The sequence below is a fragment of the Nyctereutes procyonoides genome, unplaced genomic scaffold (genome assembly GCF_905146905.1).
Source record: "Nyctereutes procyonoides isolate TBG_1078 unplaced genomic scaffold, NYPRO_anot_genome, whole genome shotgun sequence".
NCBI lineage: Eukaryota > Metazoa > Chordata > Mammalia > Carnivora > Canidae > Nyctereutes > Nyctereutes procyonoides.
This window is the reverse complement of record NW_026575048.1, coordinates 7461781-7487915: the sequence shown is the minus strand read 5'-3', so window position 1 is coordinate 7487915 and position 26135 is coordinate 7461781. Positions and strand designations below refer to the sequence as shown.

Here is a 26135-nt window from a genome sequence, read left to right as displayed (position 1 = left end):
AAGACAGGATATGGAAATTACCAAGTCTGAGGAACAAAAAGAAAAAAAGATTGAAGGAAAGTGAATAGAGCCTAAGGGCTCTATGGGCACAGCAAGTGCACCAATATATGCATTTTGGGAGTCTCAAAAGAAGAAGAGAGAGGCGCCTGGATAGCTCAGTCAGTTAAAGCAGCCCAGGTCATGATCTCCAGGTCCTGATTAAGTCCCACGTCCAGCTTCCTGCTCAGCAGGGAGTCTGTTTCTCCCTCTCCTTTGGTCCCTCCCTCCCCCCTGCCCCCCCCCCGCCCTATATGCTCTCTCTCTCTCCCAAATAAATGTTAAAATCTTAAAACAAACAAACAAACAAACAAACAAAAAAAACAGAAGAGCGAACAAGGGACCCAGGTGATAATAATGAATCACCAAGAAGTCTCCAAAAAAGAATGAGGAGGGTCTCTCACGGATTGCCATGAAAGGCTGTCCCTTTTGGAATAAAGGGGAAAAAGAAAATAATAAGTAGTATCTGGGACACCTGGGTAGCTCAGAGGTTAAGTGTCTGCCTTCAGCTCAGGTCCTGATCCTAGCTAGGGTCCCAGGATCGAGTCCTGCATCAGGCTCCCTGCAAGGAGCAGGAGACCCGGGATCGGGTTTAAAAAAAAAAAAATCTTTTTTAAAAAAGAAAATAATAAGTAGTATCTGTAGTTATGGTCACATTTTTGTAAAACCAAAACCAAAAGACATAAAAATACTTGTATTATGCATGGAAAAATCTAGAAAGATTGGCTCTACGTTGTTGAAATGGCTGTCTTTGGGGACTAGAGTTGCAGAGAGGGGATCCAGATTTTAAAATGACCAGCATGTATTAATAAAAAAAGAGAAGAATGGTGTGGCAAATAAACAGAGCAATAAGAACGTGATCAAGAGCATGTCACCTGGGCTCAGCTGCTTAAGATTTCTTTTTTTTTTTTATTTAATTTACTTATTCATGAGAGACACAGAGAGAGAGAGGCAGAGACACAGAGCGAGAAGCAGGCTCCGTGCAGGGAGCCCGACGTTTGACTCGATCCCGGGTCTCCAGGATCATGCCCTGGGCTGAAGGCGGCGCTAAACCGCTGAGCCACGGGGGGCTGCCCTAAGATCTCTTTCAAACTGTGCTTGCCAGTCCAGTGGGGAGCTAAGGGAGAAGGTGGGAAAGACGGAGGCACCACCCAGGTGGGAGGCAGGGCAGGTAGGAACCGATGGGGGGACAGGCCTCCAGGAGCCAGGCAGCTAGGAACCCGGGGCTGAGGGGCCAGGAAGAGGGGCTGCCGGTGGCCACGTGTGCAATGAACATGCTCTGCTCCTCCTTTCTGAGAACACTATGGGGCGTCTCCTGGCGCTGCTGATTTTCGAACCCTGGGCTCCAAGAGGGCCATTCCCGCTGGCCCTTGGGACACAGGATGGCTCAAGAACTGAGCGCACAGCAGGACAGGGACCCCCGAGACCTCTGTCCACGCCCTCTCCTCCCGCAAGCCCACGCTCGTCTGACCACCTGTGGCGCAGGGCCCCGGGGCTCGCCCAGGCCCACCCCGGATGGACGATGGGCACCAGCGGGGGGTGATCGCCACTCGCTGAAGCGCCACGAGATCCCAGGGCCCACGCTCAGAGGACGTTCTTCCTGAAGGGTGGCCCCACTGCAAGCTTGCCTGGCAAAGCTTTGTGGGGTCCCTCCTTCCAGAGCATCCCCTGTGGACCCAGTTTTCATCGGGGCACCCCCCTGGGCGGGAGGCCCGCCCCCACCTGCACCGCCCCCCTGCTCTGCGGGGAGAAGGGCCGAGCCTCGCACACCCGTGAAGGGAGCGTGGCTCGAGGATCCCAGGCCCCGGGTGCATCCACGGGAAGGGAAACAGGGCTTCCCCCCCCTTCCCTGGGTTTTTTGTAAATTCAGGCAAACCGGGCTGATAACCGACTGGTTTTCAGAAATTACTCCATGCCAGGGAAGAGAGGGCCAACAGATGACAGGGCGGGGCAGAGGAGTTTCCACAGGGTTCGGAAGCAAGAGTAACAATAGCTTTATCTGGTGAGCTGTCCTCCGGCCTCAGGCACTTCGTGGACACACAGACGCAAACATCAACGAATGACAGATGAGGCGAGACCACAGTGAGCTCAGGAGGCGGAGGTTCAGAGAGACCAAGACACCTGCCCAAGATCCCTTGGCTGGTGGCCTTGACATTGACTAGCACTGTCCCCAGACCCCGCCCCTAACGCAAGGTCCAGCATCACCCGCTCTCGGCGCTCCAGCGGCCAACGTGTCCCTCTCTGGATAACCAGAACCCCAAGCACACCCCACAGATGAAGGGGCTCTGACAGGCCCAGCCTTCCTCTGCAGCCACACAGGAGCCCGGAGAAGCGAGGCCCAGAAGCTTCCACACAGCTGGTGACTCACTGAGCCCCTGGGCCCCTCACCCCGCTCCTTTGTCTGTGCTTCCTCCTCCGCCAAAGGACAATGAAATCAACGTGCCTTGCAGCAAGCATCAGGAACATGTGACTGGATCATGATTCTCTGACTTTCTTTTAATAAAAAATAAAGGTTCAGTGAGGCCTCTGAGAAGGTTCCGACACTGGAGGGCTCTGGAGGGCTCTGGAGGCTCTGAATTCTGGCCTTGCTTTTTAGAAGCTGGAAGTGGCAATAATGGGCTGATATTTCCACCTTTAGAGGGATCCCCTCAGCCTACTGTTTGTAAAGCCATTTAGGAAAATCACCCATCATTCAAAACAGAGTTTGCTTTGGCCAAGTCAGCTTTATGCAGCTTGATTCACCCACAGCTCTGCTGATTCTTGGTCCCCTTCTAAAGCCTGTCTACCCTCAAGAGAAAATTCGCCCCCCTACGGGGTTGGGGACAAGGAAGGCCTCTCTTCCTACGTGTCACTGAAACGCTCTAGGGTCCTGCAGGCCTTCAGGAGTAAGCGGGCATCCTCTGAGCATGGGGATGAGAAGGGAGCCTGGAGTTTGTTTAAGTTCTGGAGCATCTTCCAGAAAAGTCAATCCACCAAGCAGTCTGGGCACCGTGCCCAACTGCAGGAGCCTCCCTCACAGCAAGCTAGGCCCAGGGCACACGATGTGAAGAGCGCCCCCAGAGTCGTGCAGCCTGCAGCCCACCCCAGAGGATGAATGGGCAAAGGCCAGAGCGGGCAAATCATAAAAACAGAACTACAAATGGCTGATGGGCACCTGAAGATATGCTTCCTCCTGCTGGTTCCCAGGAAATACACATTAAGACCATCACACATGATCTGCATTTTACCTGGTAAACCAGCAGACAGGGGTATGACGAAACAGCACTGTCTTACCACCTCATTGGAAAACAACTTAGCGATCTGTAAAAACAGCTTGAAATACGCCTGTATCTTTTGAACCAGTCATTCCACTTTTGGAAATGCGTCTTTAGGACACAGCCAAAAATGCAACTAAGGATTTACATGAAGGTATTAATCAGGGTATTATTATGATGGAGTGAAGTAAGTGTTTCATTACCACGAGAAATAAAATGAAAGAAGCCCTCCCGCCATTAAAAATCCTTGACTTGGGCGCCTGGGTGGCTCAGTCGGTTGAGTATCTGTCTTCAAGTCAAGATTCCAGGACCCTGAGATCGAGCCCCCTGTTGGGCTCCTTGCTCAGTGGGGAGCCTGCTGCTCCCTCTCCCTCTCCCTCTGCCTGCTGCTCCCCTGCTTGCAAGCTCTGTCAAATAAACAAATAAAATCTTTAAAAAAAAAATTGACATTACAGTCATGCCTGGAAAGGAAGACTAGAATATAAGCTCCCCACCCGGAATCATCACATGGGGTCACGGTTGGAAGGGCCCTTAGAGGCCCAGGAGAGGTGAGGGCCCACTCGAGGTCACACAGCCCTTAGGTAGCCGACCAGAGCAAAAACAAGACCTCAGTTTTAGAGTAACAAATTGAATTTAATAACTGTTGTTGACTTGTTGGTTTGTTTTTTTTTTTTCCATAAAATCTCTCCTCACTTAAATCTTTTGTCTATTTGCACACGGAATTTTTTTTTTTTTTTAATTTTTTTTATTTATTTATGATAGTCACAGAGAGAGAGAGAGAGGCAGAGACACAGGCAGAGGGAGAAGCAGGCTCCATGCACCAGAAGCCCGATGTGGGATTCGATCCCGGGTCTCCAGGATCGCGCCCTGGGCCAAAGGCAGGCGCCAAACCGCTGCGCCACCCAGGGATCCCCGAATTTTTTTTTTTTTTTAAAGTAAGAAGAAAGCAATAGACTGCTGACACAAACATTTTTTCCACACTGCAGAAGTGGGTGGGGCTTCTGTGGAGCCTGGCCAGCCACCCCTATGGGATTCCTCCCATGGTCAATCACCTTCAGGGGCCCCATCAACACCCATTTCATGGCAAATCTGCATGGAAGGTGTTTCCTCTTGGTTTATCTGAAAATATCCAGGCTTTCTCTTTGCATGAAATGTCCACAAGAGGCAAATCCATAGATGAGTGTCCAATGACCAGGGGTTGGGGGAGTGGAGGGGAGGGGTTGGGGCTGAGGCTAGAGGTTGCAGAAGGGAGTGATCATGACTGACAGGCACAGGGTTTCCTTCTGAGACGATGACCACGCTCTGGAATCAGATGGTGGTGATGGTTGTAAACATACTGGAGACCAATGAATAGCGCCCATCAAAGGCGCGACTGTTACCATGTGTGAATTATGTCAGTTCTTAAAAACCTGCCCTAGCCCTTCTCTTGGCTTTGAAGGTGAAGATCCAGCCTGGAGGAGAATGTCAAGGACGGATTTGGCCCTTTATGCTGGATGTCATCACCTCCTCCAAAGTTCCTTGGCCTCGCTCCCTTCTTTCCCATCACTGCTATATCTTATCATTGCCACCAACCTGTCCGAGCCCTGCCCGGGGTCACTGTCCTGGGCAGGCCACAACATCTTTCTCCACGTTTCCTCCAATCGCTTCCTCTCTGCTTGTCTTGCCTCTCCCAATCTGGCGCCCTCCTGTCCATCCCGCCCACAACAAGCAGACAAAGCTCTGCAAATACCCAGCTTAGCATGTCAGTGCGCTGCTCAAACTATGTCAGTGGTTTCCCAAGAAATTCAAATGTTGATGTTCAAGCTCCCTGGCCAAGTTAACAAGGGGCCCATCTGCCTGTCCGGCCTCCTACTTCTCTACCTACCCACCACCGCCCTTCCCATGCCAGCCTTCTAGAAGCACCTGGGACATCCTGAGCCACCTGGATGCAACTCATCCTTGAAAACAGCCCAAGTGCCCCTCCTTGCGGCAAGTCACCCTTAACATACACAATACAGTGATGGATAACACCCCCGCCCAATACCTGTTGGTTCTTGTACTCAATAAAAACTGTATTGTGTTCATTACGTACCAGGCAATATTATGGGGAGATAGTAGTGAACAAACCGACCATAGCTGCCGCCCTCGTGGGGCTTACTGGAAACTTCCCTCCACCACATTACTTATTATACTGTACAAAGTGTGGCTTTCCTTATCTGGGTACTCCATCAAAACAAACAGATCTCTGAAAAATTATTAATTGTACGACCATCGGCTCCAGCAAAAATACAGTGGTTCCTGGAAGACACACAGATGCCCGGCAAGTGCTGGCTGGGCAAGTGCCTGAGAGGTGAAGCAGGATGTTAGACCAGCGCTCCTCAGAGCCAACGTGGAGCCATTTTTGTTTTGTTCACACGTCACCTAGGATTGAGATGATCTCTTTATTCATCTACCCCATCTCCCAGAATGTGAACATCTTGAAGAATGGCCATTTCCTTAAAAATAACAACTCAGCATTCTCTATGTCTACAAAACACTAAGCCTCAATGCAACCGAAATAGCAAACTTAGCCCATGATAAGGGAGCCGTGTCCTGGGACCACATGGGACCCACGCTTTAGAAGGTCCCAGTGTGGCCTTCCTCTAAGCTGTGTCCATCCCTTTGGAGCAATCCAAAGGTTTGAGGGTAAAAGGGGATGTGTATGCCCACACTGTGTACCCAGGACCTTACATGCCTCAATGGGTAGATATTTATGTAAGAGAAATTAAAACATATGTCAAGGGACGCCTGGGTGGCTCAGTGGTTGAGCACCTGCCTTTGGCTCAGGATGTGATCCTGGGCTCCTGGAATGGAGTCCCACATCGGGCTCCCTGCAGGGAGGCTGCTTCTCCCTCTACCTATGTCTCTGCCTCTCTCTCTGCATCTCTCATGAATAAATGAATAAAATCTTTAAAAGTAATAATAATAAATAAATAAAACATATGTCGATAATAAAGATTGTACATGAATGTTCATAAAAGATCTTTCTTTTTAATAGTCCAAAACTGGGATGCCTGGCTGGCACAGGTGGTTGGGTGTCTGACTCTTGATTTTGGCTCAAGTCGTGATCTCAGGGTCATGAGATGGAGCCCTGTAACAGGCTCCACGCTTAGCGGGGAGTCTGCGTGAGATTCTCTCTTCCTCTCCTTCTGGCCCCCCCTCACGTACCTGCTCTCCCTCTCTCTTTCTCTCTAAAAAAAAAATACATACATAAAAGTCCCAAACTTAAAAAAAAAAAGTCCCAAACTAGAAGGCACCTAAATGTCCCCCAACAGGTGAACAGATAAATAAATTGAGGGTTACTCATAAAACAAATTACTACTGAGCACTTAAAAAAAATGACTGCTAATAGACACACAACAACATAAATCCCAAATAATGATGTGGAATGGAAAACCCAGCAAAGAAAGAGTAAGTAACCGTATCATTCTCTTTATATAAATGCTGTGAAAGATGCAAATAATCTTATAGTGAAAGAAAGCATATCAGTGTTCAAGGAGCTGTGAGAAAGAAATTGCTTACAAAGGGACACAGAGGACCTTTTGCAGGGAAAGGGACATGTGGTGATGGTTTCACAGACATGTGTATTTCAAAACTCATCAAACTGTCTATTGCTTGTCATTCATGTCTAAATACAGCCACTAGGGGAAAAAAAAAGCTACTATCCCCAGGTCACATTTCTGAGCTGTCAAGTTCATAAAAACCCAACATTTGATAACACGCTTGATGAGAAAGGTTTAGGGAAATGCGGACTCTTCATCATCGAGGGTGGAAGTGCAAAATGGTCAGCGCAGGGAAATCTGGCAACATCCATCAAAATTACAAAAGCATATGACGCTCGGAGTGAGTCAGCAGTCTGCTTCGGAGAATTCGGCCTGCGGATACACCTGCACACCCTTCCGTGCAAAGTGATGGTCTGGGTGCGGGATTGGGTACTGCAGCACCATTGGGAACGGCTCCCTTCCCCTTCCCCGTGAGAGTAAATAAGCCAGTGTCCACCTCTGCGGTTGGTTAATAAACGATGGGACCTTCCCTGTGTGGGGGGCCTGGTAGCTGGGAAAGAGACAGCTCTTTATGAACCAACAGGAGAATCTCCCAGGACACATTGCTAAGTGACAAATAGCCAAGATGCAAAACGCCCATTTGGATTACTACTTTGCGTTTCCAAAGGGGAGAGGCTCCGAAAATGTATCCGAGCAACACCTAAAACTGGTTTCCTTAAGCAGGGGCCAGGGAAGGGGTGAGATGGGGCGCGGACGGTGTAAGGTGTCCGGGAGACTTCTCATTGTTCAGATCTTGGATGCGTGTGAATGTATGACCGGTTCAGAAACAAACTTTTTTTTTTTTTATTATGAACTTTTTAATATAATTGAGAGTCCCCGGCCTAGAGATCAACTTCCTGGAAGTGCGTTGAGATTAAATGGGGTTGGGACATCTGGGTGGCTCAGTGGCTGAGTGTCTGCCTTTGGCTCAGGGCGTGATCCTGGGGTCCTGGGATCGAGTCCTGCATCGGGCTCCCTGCAGGGAGCCTGCTTCTCCCTCTGCCTGTGTCTCCAGCCCTCTCTCTGTGTCTCTTGAATCACCCTAAGCTTCTATTTAAAATGCAGGTTCCAAGGGGCGCCTGGGTGGCTCATTTGGTTAAGTGCCCAACTCATGATTTCAGCTCAGGTCATGATCTCAGCGTCATGAGTTCAAGCCCCACAGCAGTCAGACTACGCACATAGTTAGCTTAAGTTTTTCTCTCCCTCTGTACTCTCAGTCTCTCCAATAAATAAATAAATAAATTAGTCAAGTAATTAATGCTTTAAAAAATGAAATAAAAGGGCAGCCCCGGTGGCGCAGCGGTTTAGCGCCGCCTGCAGCCCAGGGCGTGATCCTGGAGACCCTGGATCGAGTCCCATGTCAGGCTCTCTGCATGGAGCCTGCTTCTCCCTCTACCTGTGTCTCTGCCTCTCTCTCTCTCTCTCTCTCTCTCTCTGCATTTCTATGAATAAATAATAATAAAAATCTTTTTAAAAAATGAAATAAAATAAAATAAAATGCATGTTCCAGGACCCCACCCCAGATAAGCCTAATCAGAATCCCTGGAGGTGGTAGTGCCCAAGGACCTGTGCTTTTTTTTTTTTAATTCTCAGGAAATCATTTGGGCTGAAAGAGGAGGCTTATGACCTCCTGATGGGGTAGATGAGGGACACGGATTCAGTACATATTTATTTAGCTCCCACTATGAGTCAGGCGCTGTTCCAGAACCTGCTTACCTGCTTTCTTAGGGCTTATATTCTACAGGAAACAGGCAAAGACAAAAAACAAAAGTATTAAATAGTGGCAGGTGGAATGCAAGTATCAAAACAGGGTGACCTGGCAGGACAAGGCTGTCAGTCAGTCTGGAAAAGGCCTCTGGAGGAGGTGACATCTAACCCGAGATGGGGATGACAAGAAGGAACCCGCCCTGCAAGGGTGGGGGGCCTTCTCGTCCGGGGCAGTTTGCGCCTGAACCCAGAGCAGCATGGGGCCAGGGTGGTGGTTGGTGGGGAGGGCATGAGGGAGGACTCCAAAGCCCAACTCAGTAGGTTCTGGAAGTCAGAGTTAAGAGCATGCATTCTATATCGAAGGCACTGGAAAGCCACAGGAAGGTCTCAAGCACAAACGTCATGAGCCTCTTCTCCCTCTGCCTATGTCTCTGCCTTTCTCTCTGTGTGTTATGAATAAATAAATAAAACCTTTAAAAAAAATAAATAAAGCTGCTCCTGAAGTTCTTGAGAACAAGGGTGACAGCCATCTCGTTACGGTGTGAAGAGCCAAGCCAGAGGGCTGAGCGAGCAAATGAGGTTAGGTTCGCTGGGCTGAGGCCTGGAGAACACTGGAGCCGTGGGGCCCAGGAGCTGCTCAAGATCTAAGATGGAAGTAAGAGCCTTTGACTAAATTTAGCCTCCAAAGGATTATTCTGCGGATTTCACAATGTTGCCTCAGGCCTCCCCTGACCCCAGGCCTGCTGCACAGAAGGCCACCAGCCGACATTCCTTCCCTGCTGGCCCAACTTCTGGTTTGGTGAGAGCAGCTAGAGATGGGGGGGGGGGGTCAGGGACTGAGTCACCTCAGGCAGAGCAGAGAGTGTCACAGCAGGACCTGAAGGCAGGGCTGGCAGGGGAGAAGCTACCTGTCCCCTTCCCAGGCCCCTGGCTGAGGCGAAGAGAGAAGCAGGTGGACCAGGGTAAGGCCTGACACGCACCAGCTACGTGACTTTGCACAAGCGGCTTCCGTATTCTCATCTATCACGAGCGGGTATTTACCCAGTTCGCAGGACTGTGGCGAAGATTCCATGAGGAAACAGAGAAATGAGAAGCGCCTCCTACAGCGCCCGGCACACGATGAGTGATCGCTGAAAGGCAGTTGCCAGAACAGGGCGGTGCGTGAACTCAAGACAGAAAACAGGGCAAACAGAGGCACACACAGCGAGTGGCAACCCCCATAGCCTTCATGCCTCCAGCAAGAGCGACAAGTTGCATCAGGTACCAAAGCACAGAGCAGATATGAAAATGGTGATAACTGTTGTTCCTATAAACATCTATCAACGCTGTACAATGAGAACAAGAGCATGCACCCATCTTGGCACCCATGGAACATTCAGGAGAAGCAGCAATACACGTGGTCCCATGAGGTCTTCAAATGGCCAAAGATAGAAACAGACTCACTTACTTCACACTGAAAATGCAGATTTTCAGGCCCCACCTCAGACCTACTGAATCAGAAATTCTGCAGGTGGAGTCCTGTAATCTATTCTCTCATGGGGGGAGCAGGGAGGGGCAGAGAATCTCAAGCAGGCTCCATGCCCAGCATGGAGCCCAATGTGGGACTCGATCTCATGACCCTGAGATGACCTGAGCTGAAATCAAGAGTTGGATGTTTAACTGAGCCGCCCAGGCACCCCTCCAGTAATCTATTTTTTTTTAAAGATTGTATTTATTCATGAGAGACACAGAGGAGAGAGGCAGAGACACAGGCAGAGGGAGAAGCAGGCTCCATGCAGGGAGCCCGATGCAGGACTTGATCCCGGGACTCTGGGATCATGCCCCGAGCCAAAGGCAGATAGATGCTCAACCATTGAGCCACTCAGGTGCCCCCAGTAATATGTTTCCTAACAAAGCTTCCGTATGATTTTCTTGTACGCTGCTGTTCAAGAGCCACTGACGTGAGTGGTGTGGAGGTGGCATGCCAAGTGTGGTCTGCAGACCAGCAGCACAGTATCAGTATATGTAACTGGAGCTTGTAAGAAATGCAAGGTCCTAAGTCAGAATCTGCATTTTTCTTGAGATCCCCAGGGGATTCATCTGTATGTTTGAGAAGCACTGTCTAGACTCTAGCCCAATGCTGCCTAATAGAAATATAATTGAGCCACAAGTGTCATTTAAAAATTCCTAGTAGGGGATCCTTGGATGGCTCAGCGGTTGGGCATCTGCCTTCGGTCCAGGGTGTGATCCTGGAGTCCTGGGATTGGGTCCCACATCGGGGTCCCTGCATGGAGCCTGCTTCTCCCTCTGCCTGTGTCTCTGCCTCTCAATCTGTGTCTCTCATGAATAAATAAAAATCTTTAATAATAATAATAATAATAATAATTCCTAATAGCCACACTAAAAAAAATAACAGTGAAATAGGGCAGTCCCGGTGGCTCAGCAGTTTGGCAACGCCTTCAGCCCAGGGCCTGATCCTGGAGTCCCAGGATCGAGTCCTGAGTCGGACTCCTTGCATGGAGGCTGCTTTTCCCTCTGCCTGTGTCTCTGCCTCTGTGTGTGTGTCTCTCATGAATAAATAAATAAAATCTTAAAAAAAATAACAGTGAAACTAATTTTAATAATATATTTTACGGGGCAGCCCCAATGGCACAGCTGTTTAGCGCCTCTTGCAGCCTGGGGTATGATCCTGGAGACCCGGGATCGAGTACCACGTGAGGCTTCCTGTATGGAGCCTGCTTCGCCCTCTGCCTGTGTCTCTGCCTCTCTTTCTCTGTGTCTCTATGAGTAAATAAAATCTTAAAAAATAATAATTATATATTTTACGTAACCCAATATCCAAAACATTACTGTTTCAACAAACATTAGGATTTTCCTTTTTTTGGGGGGGGGTGCTAAGTCTTTGTAATGTGATGTTTCATACTTTACACATCTCATTTCGAACTAGCCACCTCTCAAGTACTCAAAGGCCCCATGTGGCTAGTGGACGCTGTGTGAACATCGTGGAGAGGATGGAGAACAGAGTAAAACTTCCAAATTCTTTTTACAAAGCTGTCATCATTCTTACATTAATACAGCTTTCTAATGTTGTGCTGTCACACAACAGACCCACCTTAATATTGTGGTTAAAAGTGAGGATTCTGGAGCCAGACTCCCTGGCCTCCCGCCTTAGCTCCAATTCAGTAAGTTTGTGGGTCATGAAATTAGTACATGAAAATCTCTATTTATAAACAGTAAGCATTTAAAGAAAACATCTCATTTCTAATAGCAATTAAAAAAAAATAAAACTTGAGTGGAAATAGTCAATGAGATACCATGCAGAACCTTTATTGAATGAGACATGGAAACTCTCTTTCAGAGGAAGGAGAAAAATAATTAAGTCATTTGAAAGATGCACTGTGCTCAAGGAAATACTCAAAATGATAAGAGTGTTAATCCCCCCTAATTTCAATATAATCCTAAATGAATTATCAGCAAGATCTTTGCACCATCCATGTGATAGGTTCTGTCCTAAATGCTTGGGATATATCTGAATTTAAAAAAAAATTCATGCTTAGGAGATATCTCACAATGAGATCTTTAAGGTTTGTAAATATTAGGGCAGGAGCATGAAGGCATGTGTAGTTTTTGTTTTGTTTTACTAAAGAAGGAACAATACAAAACCATCATAATGATTGCCTACGGGGAGAGCAACTGGGGTAAAGTGGAACTTTTTGTTCCTTTTTATACCATTTGATTGTTACACCATTTAAATTTTTAAATATTTACAAATACTTTGTAAAATGCCAATGTTAATTATCTGAGCAATGAATAAGACATGAGTGAGCCATTTTTAAATGTCTGTATTTAAAAAAAAAAAAAATCCTAACAATGACTGATGGGTGAATCCGGGTCAAGGCTCCTCGAGGCTGCCCTGAGCCCACTCAGGTCTTTCTCTGGGCATTCCTCATCTGGAGCATGGCTGGGTTAAATTAGCTCTCTAGGGGTCTGTGCAGCTCTAATATTTCAGGATTCTTCTGTTCATTCATTCAGCTGGTTTTTGAGGGCCTACAAAGTTATAGGTGTAAGGGATCTACCGTGTACCAATGACTAACCTCAGGATCTAGCTAGAAGGCCGATATTAACCAAATGATCGCAGAAGAAAATGCACAAGGACACTGTGAATGCCATGAAGAAGGAGCCCACCAGGACAGGGGATGGGAGGAGAGTCTGGGGAGGCTGAGCAGCCTGAGCAGGTGTTCAGGGGGTTTACAGCGAGGGGGAGGTTGGAAATAGTTATCAAGAACAGGAGGACAGCCAACACATGCAGTAGGACTGCCAGGCAGCTTTGAGGAGTCTAGAAAGCACACAGCATTAAGAGGCATTCAACTGGGGCGCCTGGGTGGCTCAGTTGGCTAAACAAGTGTCTGCTTTTGGCTCAGGTCATGATTCCAGAGTCCTGGGATCAGGCTCTCTGCTCAGCAGGGAGTCTGCTTCTCCCTCTCCCTCCCCCCAGCTCCTGCATTTAATCTCTCTCTGTCTGTCAAATAAAAGGGGGGGGGCACTCAATTGATATTTTTCTAATGACCTGAAGAAATGTCATGCAGCCAGGGTAATGTTTTAAATTATATTTGCTTGTCTTTAGAATGCCCTTAGAAGAACCCACTCCCTGAGATCTGCATCATTAAGCAGACATCCGCACTCAGATATCTAATCTGTGATCCACATCTTTGAGCTAACCCTCAGTCAACTCCCCCTGAGCCACATGGGTAAAGAAAAGCCACCAGCTAGCCCAGAAGCTGGGCACTTTACTCAGGGGGCAAGCGACAGTCACCCGTGTGCCACAGAGCCCCATGCGGTGTCTTTAAGTGCCCAAAGCACCTGTGCAAGGTAACTATATTTCAACCCGCACCGCAAAACCAGCTAAGATAACGTGAAGAACTCAAACACTGATAAAGGTGGGGGGCGGGGGGAGGGAGGCAGTGCGCTTCTTTCAAGATAAAATCATTCGGTTTCTCAAATGTTCATGAATTCCAGGGTAAATATAGAGTAAATGGGGGGGGGGGGCAGATAAAGAATAGAATAAATTAAAAAATAAAAAAAAAAAGGAAGAAGAAGAAGGCAGTAAGCAAAACCTGCCTTCTAGCTACATGGAAAAACACTCTAGTGCCCCGAGTAAATAAATAATAAAAGGATATGGAAACAATACACCTTGAAAACACTTGCCCCTCCTCTGTTCTCCTGGCCAGAAGCAGTGCTGACAGGTTTGTGCTGCCTGGGCTAGCATTTATTTATCTAACAACACTCATGTCCCCTTTAAAGGATGAGGTAGGACGTTTCAAAGACCTGCAGGCCTGCAGGTAGTGTATATCCTATCATTTTACTCCAAACTCCAGCATTAACTTCTAAGACAAAGAACCCTGGGCCCCTGGACTAAATAAATGCTAGAAATAAGGGGTGCTCAGATCACACCACTTCCCTCTCCCGGCCCCGCCTCCGAAGGAAGGCTCTAGAGAATATATACCCACAAGGAAAAATAAAACAATGCACTGTGACTGCCATTCTCACCACGCCTAGCCCTGCTTTTTGAAAACACCTTAATTCGTATGGGTCCTATCTGTTTCACGATGACAGCCTTAACCTTGCCTGCTCACACTATTTTCATAGTACTTCTTAAATACATGCCATGGCACCAGCGCAAGCAAGCTGTTGCAACCACTAGGTATGGGACAGAACACAAATAAAAACAAGGCAAAACAACAAAACAAAAGGAAATGAAGGTGGAAATAATAATCCAGGATCATAGAATTTTAGAGCTAGAGGAATAAGAAACAGGCCACGGGACCTGCACTAGGGCAGACAATTTGTAGCAAAGAAAGATCTAGAAGGGTCTAAAAAAGTCTAGAAGGACAAAATGCTGACTCGCGGTCATTTCTGCAGCAGGCCTGGAAACACTTCTTATGGCAATACTGCCGCTCCTCACTGCATGGCCCTCATGCTGCGGTGTGTCAGGGCTGCGGAGAAAATCAGGAGTAATCGCGAGCCTAGGGCAGTGAGCTGCCTCCACTGTCTGTCAGACCCAACTCCTGTGCAGCGGAGTAGCCTAAGAAAGGAGTTGATATTTAGGAATCAGGCCACTGTTCCTCAGATGTTAACTTTTCATAGAACATGTCCTAGGGGGGCCTCTGGGTGGCTCAGGGGGTGAGCATCTGCCTTTGGCTCAGGGCATGATCCGGGGATCCTGGGATCAAGTCCCACATCGGGCTCCCTTCAGGGAGCCTGTTCTCCTTCAGCCTGTGTTTCTGCTTCTCTCTGTGTGCCTCTCATGAAAAAGAACTTAAAAAAAAAGAACATGTCCTAGGTTTTTATAGTACTTGATATAACATGACTTTACTCCCCTTCACTCTTCTGTGAAAGCACAGAGATGCTCACTATTGTCCCATTTTACAGATAGGAAAGCCAAAGGCTAGTTTTCTTTTTCAAAGTTGGTGCCAACTACTTGGTGACCAGGACTGCCTTCCTGTGGTTGGAGCAACATCCCACGTGTATCAGAATGTTACTAACAAAGCATCCTTTTCATTCTCAGACTAGGGGTAGGTGAACAGCGACAGAACCAGAAAACCAGAAAAGAACGAGAAAAGAATCCAGAAAACCCAATTTCTAGCTCATGGCACCAATCTGCAGATTAAGAATCCTTAAAGTGTGATCGCTAGGACTCCTTTAAAAATGTGTTAAAAAGGCAGGGACACATCACATCACCTTTGCGCTGAAAAGAAACACCAGCAAAGTCCATAGGCCCCAAGAATCAGAAACCCTCTATGGAGGCAGCAAGATTAAGTGGCGGGTGTCCTGGTCATGACCTGGGCCTCGTGGACTGTTTTCTTCATCTACCCCACCTGCATTCTTTTTCATTCACATGAGAACATTTGTTAACACGTTTTCAGTTGCACTAAAACTGGGGGTTATTATTTTAAAACACCCAAATAAACAAATTATGGCAAATCCCTAGGGTATAACACTCAGAGTGGAATAGTTAATAGTGTGATCCACAGGATATAAGATATGAAGAGAGGGGTACCTAGGTGGCTCAGTCAGTCGAGCATCCAACTCTTGACTTCGGCCCAGGTCATGATCTCAGGGTCATGATCTCAGGGTTGTGAGATCGAGCCCCGCTTCGGGCTCTGTGCTGGGTGTGGAGCCTGCTTGGGATTCTCTCTCTCTCCCTCTCCCTCTGCCTCTGCCCCACTCATGCAAGCGCTCTTGCTCTCTCTCTCAAATAAATGATCTTTACAAGAAGATATAAGGAGAAAAGCAAGTTACAAAATACATATAACAAATGTCACCATTATTAATATATGCATGCATAAATAACATGCAGAGAAAAAATTGGAGGTCTCTACTGTAAATACAACATGACATCATAGTGGTATCTTCTGAATGGCATAATTACTGGTGATTTGGATTTTCTTTTTTTTTCTTTAAAGATTTTATTTATTTATTCATGAGAGACACACAGAGAGAGGCAAAGACACAGGCAGAGGGAGAAGCAGCCTCCCTGCAGGGAACCTGGTGCGGGACTCAATCCCTGAACTCCGGGATCACAACCTGAGCCAAAGGCAGATGCTCAACCACTGAGCCACCCAGGTGCCCTTGATTTATATCTTCTTTTTCATGGTCCTCTGAGATCCATCTGTATTTTCCAGAGATTATGTACTAGATTTGTAACAATTTTAAAAATTAATAAAGGACTTTAAGACTTTGAACCATCCTCACACACTTTTGGTGGGAATGGGAATGGGAATAATTCCTTGGAGAGGTGATGTGGGCATATCTGTACAAGTTTACATCCAAATATTCTTTAATCCAGCATTTCAACTTGCAATTATCCTACTCCTACATGTGCACAAAGAAAAAAGGACCACCATACAGCATTATTTGTAACAGCTAGAGACCAGAAAACTTAAGTGTCCCTCAATAGGGAAATACAAGTAAATTAGGGAATCTCTATTCAACAGAATAGAGCCCAGTAGAAAAACCCAGTTATGGACTGACATGAAACTATCTCTAAAATATGTGATTAGGTGAAAAAAGCAAGGTGGAGGACATACGCTCTTATTTGTGTAAAACTGCTTTTCGGGACATATTCATATTTGATTATGCATGTACAGGCTGTGTCCAGAAGGTGCTCCTCAAAATTACAGTAATGTTGCCACAAAAGGGGGGAAATGAGGGAACAGGAAAGAAGAAACCAGATGAGAAGAAAACATGTCACTGGATAGCCTTCCGTCTGCACTTCGAATTTTTTACTATGTGCTTCTATTACTACAAAAACAAAACCAAACAAAGAACTTTAAAATATAAAGCCTTGGGGGATTCCTGGGTGGCGCAGCGGTTTGGTGCCTGCCTTTGGCTCAGGGCGCGATACTGGAGACCTGGGATCGAGTCCCACGTTGGGTTCCCGGTGCATGGAGCCTGCTTCTCCCTCTGCCTGTGTCTCTGCCTTTCTCTCTCTCTCTCTCTCTCTCTCTCTGTGTGTGTGTGTGTGTGTGACTATCATAAAAAAAAATTAAAAAAAATATATAAAGCCTTGGGGGAACCTGCATCAATTACTTTTCTAAAAGTTTTTTTTTTAATTTTTTTTATTTATTCATGAGAGACACAGAGAGAGGCAGAGACTCAGGCAGAGGGAGAAGCAGGCTCCCTCTGGGGAGCCTGATGTAGGACAGGATCCCAGGACCCTGGGATCACATACTGAGCCAAAGGCAGATGCTCAACCACTGAGCCACCCAGGCTCCCCATCGACAAGTTTATGCCATAGTTCTCTTCATTTACCTTATGCCATAGTTCTCTTCATTTTGAAGGTAGCCCCCTAAAAAAATGCTGCCTCCAGCAAAAAAAAAAAAAAATCTACCTGAGAGTCCCCAGGTGCTGCTGTCCAACTGGTGCCCTCATGGGGACCCACACTGGCTCTTCATGTGACTTCTAGGACTCAGTTTGGACAAGTATGGGTTCAGCCAAAGCAAGAGCACTGTGTCCTCTGACAACAATGTCAAATTCTCACTTGTTTGCAGTAAATAAGAAATAGTTTACCTTTCAGCAAAGGTATCGAGTTTCCCCAGCTCATCGGAGAGGCCAACCAGGGAATCCAAGGTCCCCACCTAGAAAGATCGGAAAGAAGTTAGAGGCTCACGCTTTCTGGCAGAGAAGGGTAGGTCACTTTCAACAACGGTGCAGGGAGTTCTGTAACCTTCATCTTGCCTTCGCTATTCCTGGTCAATGGCCCAACTGGGAGCTGGGAAGAGCTGTTAAAGAGAATCCGTGGATTTGGGATATTTTTGAACTTTTACTCTTAATTATCATTGTTGTTGTTATTGCTGTTATTATAATAAACTGGGATAAACGTCATATTTCTGCCACAGGAAGGAGTGACCACTAGGTCACCATGAGACCCCAGCTCATTTTCTTCTTAGAATGGGATTTGCTAGTCATGTGATTAATCCCCGCAGTTGAGGAGCAGATGTAGCAGAAAGCACATTAGAAGCTGCCATTTCTGGGGCGCCTGGGTGGCTCAGTAGGTTAAGCATCTGCCTTTGGCTCAGGTCATGATTCTAGGGTCCAGGGACTGAGCCCCGCCTTGAGCTCCCTGCTCAGCAGGGCTCTTGCTTCTCCCTCTGCCTCTGCCACCCCCACCCCCACCCTCGCGGCTCATGTTCTCTCTCTCAAATAAATAAAATCTTAAAAAAAAAAAAAAAGGAAATTGCCATTTCTAAAGCCTTTCTTCTCCAAAATGTGCAACCAGTCCCTATGTCTGTTCTTTGCTATTACTAACAATAATCTTGCTGGCCCGGGGGCCAGCTCTCCCTCCCACCTCATCAGTCCTTCAAGGCCTTTTCTTTTCAGATTTCTTGTAACGATCTGTTTCTTAAAGTGAAAAATGATTACAGCGTCCAAAGCTGTATTTAAAGGTCTAGCCACAGAGCCAGAAGGAAGGACTTTGTTTTCGTGTCACCAGTCACCCATCAGGCACTGAAGAGTAATCAGGATTAACGTGGTGTGTCAACTATACCTTCATTTAAAAATGCTTTAAAAAAATACTTTAAGAAAGCTAATTAGGAACGGACGAAGCCCGGATAGCTCTTGTGAGTGCAGTTGCTCCTTTCCAGGCAATTTGATGTTAAGCAACTTTGGGGGAGGCTCCTGTTTCTTATCTTTGCTCCCTCCAGTCTAACACGCTGCCTTACGGAGTCTGCAGCGTGTGCATGCTGAATTCCCAAACCTTTAGAGCATGGGCCACCAGACAGAGGGACGTCTGCACAAGCAGCCACATATGGCTTCAGAAACCAGTGCTGCCACTCCCCAGATCCGCAGCCCTGGTCTCCTTCTTGGCTCTTCCTGGTTTATACCGTGGGACTTGTGAAGATGCCAGATGATGTGCTGAAGGTGCCTGGCCCCCAACATGTTGTTCAATAAATGCTCGCAGATACAGTAGCATCACCGATAACTAGGGTGGCTGATGGCGGAGCTCGTAGGGCAGAGGGGCAGACTGAGGTTTGAAAGAAGATTAGGTGACAGTTTGCTAGAAGAGCTGCCTCTGGGCAGTTGGGGCCACCCCTCCAGCACCCACAACGCATTTGCACAGGTGTCATCGAAAAAGCCTCAAGCTTCTCCTTTTGGAAACGTGCGATCTTAGGAGGCATGACAAGAATTCCACTCTTCTGAAGCAAAAAGATTATTACACACCTTGTTTCTCCTTCATATTTGTTTCATCTTAACTTTGTTCTCTTGCAGAGCCCTTAGACTCCCCTGCCTCATCCCTCTTTCCTGTCCTATCTCTTTCTGCCATCTGCCCACTTATCATTAAATTGCCTTCTTGCCTCTCCACCAGAACCAGAAGGATCCTTTATCTCCCACCACGTTCCCAGCTCTACTGGGGACTACCCAATGGTTCTGGGCTACCAAGGATGCAGCTCTCCAAGCCCGCACGTTTAAACTGTATTGTTGGTCTTCTTATGTGTCCAAGACAACACACGAAGAATCCTAGAACAACTCACAGGGCCCAGGTGTGTAAAATGCTCTTCCCACTTTTTGAAGACACTTCTACCCACACCCGTCTCCCCCTGCTTGTTCTGTCCTGTGTCTTTAAGCCCACAGGAACCACAACTAACTTCGGGCTGTGGTACGAAGTCCCATCCAGACCGCTGACTCACCCTGTCCATCCTCACCCCCAGGCTGGTCCTCAGCCTCGCTGTCTTCGCCCTGTTATTTTCTCCTTGGCTTCCCAGAAGACATCCACCCACCCCAATCCATCACCTCCTTCCTCCTCTCCAGGATTTTTACCTTGAAGTCTGGAATCGAGAATTTGGTGTTATAAGACAGGTTGGACTTGGAGGTCACGGTGTTCATCCTCTCCAGAGCTTGTAAATTTTCCTGATCACCAGGGGCAGAGATTAACCAAAACTCCGACATGCTTCCCGCCTTCTTTTATCCAGTTACTGACCAGAACCACAGCAACATACACAAACAGAAACAGGAGGAGACAAGTGTCAAATATCTCTCTACTCCTTCCGCACTCCCTTCCCGCAGAATTAATCCTCTGGAGGATGTGTTGATTTTCCCATTTCTCATTCTTTGCCCCTTTGACCTTCCAATTCAGATTCTCTAGTTCCAAGGACACCATATGCACAAAGCAACGTTTCTTATCTCCACTCAGAAAGCCCTCAGGGCGCCAGAAAGACTCCCAAGCCACCCCTAGGGTGGTTCTGACTGGTTTCCAGGGTTGGGGGAGAGGGTTGGGGAGAACCAGACTCCTGTTCCTTTTATCCCCCCCCCCAAAACACACACACTCCTGACACCATAATGCACACGCAGGGCACAGCAAGCTGGGCGTGGGGCCCTCTGAAATAGTTCCTCCTTTCCACCTTGTACCTTGTGGGATGCAGGATGGGGTGAAGGCAGGAAAGAGACAAGGAGGCAATCTCACAACAGGGGCTTGCTTGGACAAACCCCGGATCTTAACTGACCAACCTGGAGAATAGTGCTACCCTTACAAACAGACTTCGGGGGGGCACCTGGGTGGCTCGGTCTGCCTGCAGCTCGGGGGGCGATCCCAGGGTCCTGGGAACCTGGAACCCCCGCATTGGGCTGAGCAGCAACCTGCTCTGCGCAGAGTCCGCTTCTCCCTTTTTCTCTCTCCCTCTGCCTCTCCCCCCTGCTTGCGCTCAAGCTCTCTCTCAAATAAATAAGTAAAATCTTAAAACAGGCCTCAGAAGAACTCCACTTTTTCACAAATACGTGGAAAGGGTGGTGGGAGGCCTACGAAGGTCGTTTTTCCCTACGCCCAGGTGTGCACCGTGCAGAGGTGGGTAGCGCGCCGGGCCTCAGGTCTGCAGCTTCCGAAGGCCACTAGTCCTGCTCATTCAAACGTGCACACGCCCACACCTCGGTCCCCGGCCCGCTCCTCCCTCCCAGCGCCTCCCGAGGGGGGCGGCCCGGGCGCGTCCGGGAAGCTTTTCCTTTGGCCTCGCGTCTCACGCCCCCCCCCCGGACACCCCGGGTCCCTCCTGCCCCCGCGCGCTACGAACGCAGTCCCTGGCGGTCCGGGGCCCGAGGCCTGGGGACACACCGGCCCGCGCGCGCGGCCCGCGGAGATGCCGCCCGCCCGGCCCGCCGAGGGCGCCGCGGAGGCGCCGCTTCCCCGGTTCCCACGGAGAAAGCGCGGCCCGGGCCGGCGCGCGGGGGCCGAGGCGAGGCGGGGGCGAGGGGGGGCGGCGAGCGCCGGCCCCCGGGTCGCGCCCCCGACCCCGCGCGTCCTTACCCGGAGCCGGCGGCCGCGCGGGGGGCTGCGGGCGGGCGCGGGGCGGAGCGCACGGCCGGCTCCCGGGAGGCAGCGGCTGCTGCACGGCGCCCCGCCCCGGGCTTTTATCCCGACCGGGAGGCCGCCGCCCGCCCCCGGGCATTTGCATACCCGCCTCCCGCCTCCCGCCGCCGCCCGCGCGGGGCCCCTCGCCGGCTGTGGCCTCCGCGCGCCCCGGGCCCTGGGTCCCCATCGGGGGTGCGTGCAGACGGGATCCTGGGGAGCATCGGGGGCCTGGGTCCCCCTCGGGGGTGCTGCAGGCGGGATCCTGGAGAGCATCGGGGGCCTGGGTCCCCCTCGGGGGTGCGTGCAGACGGGATCCTGGGGAGCATCGGGGGCCTGGGTCCCCCTCAGGGGTGCGTGCAGACGGGATCCTGGGGAGCATCGGAGTCCTGGGTCCCCCCCGGGGGTGCTGCAGGCGGGATCCTGGGGAGCATCGGGGGCCTGGGTCCCCCTCGGGGGTGCTGCAGGCGGGATCCTGGGGAGCATCGGGGGCCTGGGTCCCCCTCGGGGGTGCGTGCAGACGGGATCCTGGGGAGCATCGGGGGCCTGGGTCCCCCTCGGGAGTGCCTGCAGACGGGATTCTGGGGAGCATCGGGGGCCTGGGTCCCCCTCGGGGGTGCTGCAGACGGGATCCTGGGGAGCATCGGGGGCCTGGGTCCCCCTCGGGGGTGCTGCAGACGGGATCCTGGGGAGCATCGGGGGCCTGGGTCCCCCTCGGGGGTGCTGCAGGCGGGATTCTGGGGAGCATCGGGGGCCTGGGTCCCCCTCGGGGGTGCTGCAGGCGGGATTCTGGGGAGCATCGGGGGCGGGGTGGGGAGCTCCGGCCCACGACGTAGCAGAGCGCACCCGACCTGCACGCCCGAGAGGAGAGGGCTGCGCGCGCGGTCCCCGGGACCCGGACCTCTCCCCTCCCCCGCCTCGCGGGGACCCAGCACGGGGCCTCGGGAACCCCCCGGCGACAGGACTGATCCGTGGGAAGAAGCGCCAACAGGTCCGCATAGGTTCTGGACCGCACCTGGGCGGGCGACCAAGCCTCCGTGGGCGTCCACGTGGGCGGCAGCGGGTCCCCGGTTGCCAAGGAAACTCTGCAGGGTCCCCCGCGCCCACCTCACCTCACCCCTCCTGCGAAGCCGCCCTGGGTATGGCAGGGCTTGAAAACCTAGTGTCCCCCCCCCCATGTGCAGTCACGAACCGCGCTGTCTGAAAAAAGAGAGGGAACCCCCAGAAATTAACGTGTGACGCTTACAAAACGAAACAAAAACTCCTAAGAATTCATGTTCTCTGGAGTAGAGGAGGAAATGTGAGCGTATCCTTCCCCGTGGACGATGTTTGCAGTGATTTCTGGGAAAGATAAAAATCTCAGAATTATAGTGGGGGGGGGGTGGAGAGTGTTGAAGAGTTCCTTGAGAAATGAGCCCCCCCCCCATTAGACAAAACCAGTCAGACTATCCACCTGTTGCTGAGAATGCTTTCGGATCTTTGGAAAGGAAGGGAAGGTGGAACTCCAGATGCTGGGATGAGAAGCCCCAGATGCCGCACAGAAAGGTGACTTCTAAGGTCACAAGTGCTCACACTGCAATCCTGTTGTGGGCTTGGAATTGGCAGTTCGGAACTCCCAGCACCTGTGCGGTGCATCATCACGATTGGGACACTCATGTGCATTAGTCAGTCCTTGCAACATCTTCTGAGGGAGGACACCTGAAACCAAGAGATGAGGAAACCCGGTGTGTACAGGGAGGTAAAAATGGTAATTCCAGGGAAGGAGTGGCCCGGTTGGACATTAAACCTAGGGTCTCCGACCTTGGACTTGACCCAGGAATGTCAATTCTTTCCAGCCAGGCCAAACAGAATCGTAGAGCTGCGGACAAACTTCAATTACAAACAAGTGTAGGGATGCTCCAGAAGCTGCATGAATTGCTGGGTGTCGGGTCACTGGTTAATGGCAGAGCTATGAAGGGGATATAGGCCTGGGGTCCAAGGGTCCTTAGCCCTGTTCCCCGCCAGCCTGCAGGACTGGGCCCTAACTCAGGGGGAGTATATGTGCTTTCCTTCTCAGATCATGTTTTTCTTCAATATTCCAAACATCACCCTACACTGGCTTCTCAGGCATTGGGCAACACATTTAGAATTGTCCTGGACTTTCCTTGCGGCACCATTCTTTCTACAAATATGGATTCCTCTAACGAGCTTGTTTCACGAAATAAGAGTCAGACACAAAATAACTCCTGGACATCTGATTAAGAAGTTCTTGAAGATCTACAGTGTTCCTTGTCTTAAAATCTTCCTACTGAAACCCTAAAATTTTCTGATTATTGTACACCTTAAGCTTCTTGTTACAGGTTGGAATTTGTGATAGTTGATGCCTACTGCTGTAGAGGTAGCTTGACTTTTTTCAACTCACTTTTTTCTGCTTATAAGCATCACTTTCTGCTGCTTATAGAGAATTTGGAAAACATGGAAAGTATAAAAAAGAAAATTAAAAAAAAAACACCTGTATTTCCACGGTCTGAAAATAGCCACTCTTAACATTTCTCTTAGCTACTTTTTAATGCATATTCATATATATAGACTAAGACTTTTGGCCATGATTGAGATTAGATATTATACATATGGTTTGACATCCTTCTGTGGATTGTTTTTTAAAGATCAAAAAATTATCAAGCCAATCTTATCAAGGAAGGATAATCCAATGGCATCAACAATTTACCACGGATCGGGACTTGAATCAGATCTATTTGATTTCAAAGGCAAATGAAGAGATCTTGTTGGACAACTTACATCTTAAATAAAAGGATTTAAAAAAAAAACAGAGAGAGAAGAAGGGAGAGAGATGAAAACAGCACTGTCTTGCCCCAGGGGTCTTTCGATTTGCAGCTTTCAAAGGCAACATCTGTACTCATCAGTTCTGAACGGACTTGTTTTATTTTGTCAGGTTTCCCTATAGTCAATCAATCTTTAACACAGAGAAATTGGGAGAAATTCACCAAAAGTTGTGGAACCTGGTCCCTTGGTATATCTAAAGAATATAAAACAGCATTGCCACCCCATAAGGAAAGTGATTCCTTTCCATGTATCAGCCTGAAGCAGCCCTTATGAACCCATGTGCAGTTCCTCCAACTGTCCCCACACTCCCAACGTCTCTGAAATCTACAGCTAAATGACTGCAAGCTTATGTGCCTTGACCACTGCTTTGAAAACACCCGCAGGTTAGGGAAAGTGCCTCATAGACACAACCCCGTAAGAACCCAGGTTGCAAAGAATATTATCTCTTCCTGGGAATAAAGGCCAGGAAGGCAATGCTATCAGCTTGGAATTATCCTGAGATTATTATGAATTTAGCTTTGGCTACATAGTCCAGGAATATTTCCGCAGTTGGCGCTGGTTATGTATTGAGCCAGCTGAAGTCTGTGCAAGATGAAACAGTCCCATCAAGTTTGGGAACCAGAAGGACCAGGCTGGCCTAGTTGGTCTGTTGTTCCCTGGCCTCTCCCAGATGCTGCCCTTTGGATCTCTTTGTTACTTTGTGGAGAGAGCCGTCATAGGATGCTCCTTACGATGAGCACGGACACGTAATTCCACCTGCAGGTGGCTTAGGTGGATTTTTCTATGCTTTCCTGATAAGAACCCAGGGAAGTTATTCTATAAGGACAGCTCTCTGGTGGAGATAAATGTTAAGTGGAGCTGTCTGCTGAGTCAGGATGGTGTTGGAGAAACAGATTAGGCTTTGGAATCGGGCAATTGGATGAGCTACTTAGCCTTGCTGAGCTGTGGGTTTCCCATCTGAAAACAGGGGCACAATTATGCCCACGTTTCAGGCTTGTCCTGCGGGTGAGAGAGAATAGCATTGGAGCCACCAAAGACGTGGTGTGCTCTGTGAATGCTCCCTTCACTTCCTGATCCCTCTCTTTCCTTAGATATCCTGTTGGGTTTTGTATCTTAAATATGGGCCATGCCAGGCATCTTTCTCCATGAGCCTAAAGTACTTTGACTTATGTTTTCCCATTCAGCCAATACCCTTGTGATTTAGGGACAGTCATGATGGCTTTCGCTCTTTGGTTGGACAAAGCGAGGCCATGAATTCTCATGATTTATTTGCCCAACGTGGACAGGGTTATGGAGAATACTGCTCTTCTTTTACTCATTTAACAGCTTGTTACTGTTCTTTCCAGTGTCTGCAAGGCAGTGGGGGGGATGCAAAAGCGAATCAGAGTTTTCAGCCTAGCGATGGAGAGAAGCAAGTGCGGTAAACAGAATCTTAAGAAGTCCGAACTCACAAAGGTATGAATACGAACCCCCGAGCAGGATGTGATACATGCATAGAAATGAGATGTAAGCGCTCAAGAATGCCATGATCCTTGTTTCACAGATGAAGAAACAGGCCCAGGAGATTAAGTGATCTGATCGGGAGCACAGTTACTGGTAGACCTGGAACTTGAACTTCATTCTTCCACCCCTGAGAGCATATTGCTCAACCAGATCTAAGCTCCCTCCACTGCCCTGTCCAAAGATGAGTTACTAGCACTCCGTCCATGATTACCTTCCTGACTCTTCCACTCTTAGCTGAGTGAACTTGCACAAGTTACTTGATTTGGGTGAGCTGGGACACAGAGATAGTAACCGTACCTGTCTTCTAAGGTTTTTCTGGGGATTCCACGATATGGCCCAAGGACCGGCCCGTATCAAGTCCTTGGTGAAGGCGTGCTAGGAGCATTAGCCACCTCAAACACTCTTTGCTCCTTTTCCTTCCTTTGTCTTTCCTTTCCT

At 49.1% G+C, this 26135-nt stretch overlaps 1 protein-coding gene across 4 annotated transcripts in view; it reads right to left on the bottom strand.

Moving 5' to 3' along the window:
- ATP6V1C2 (ATPase H+ transporting V1 subunit C2) overlaps positions 1 to 21407 on the bottom strand; it is a 52869-nt gene extending 31462 nt beyond the window's left edge. For all 4 annotated transcript variants that reach the window (XM_055327308.1, XM_055327310.1, XM_055327309.1 and 1 more), the window contains exons 1-3: positions 21330 to 21407; positions 19853 to 20007; positions 17606 to 17673 (exon numbers count right to left, since the gene is read on the bottom strand). In XM_055327308.1, coding sequence (XP_055183283.1) covers positions 17606 to 17673; positions 19853 to 19981 — 197 coding nt within the window. In that variant the 5' untranslated portion in view covers positions 19982 to 20007; positions 21330 to 21407. The remainder of the gene's footprint in view (positions 1 to 17605; positions 17674 to 19852; positions 20008 to 21329) is intronic.
- Between the last annotated feature and the right edge of the window lie 4728 nt (positions 21408 to 26135).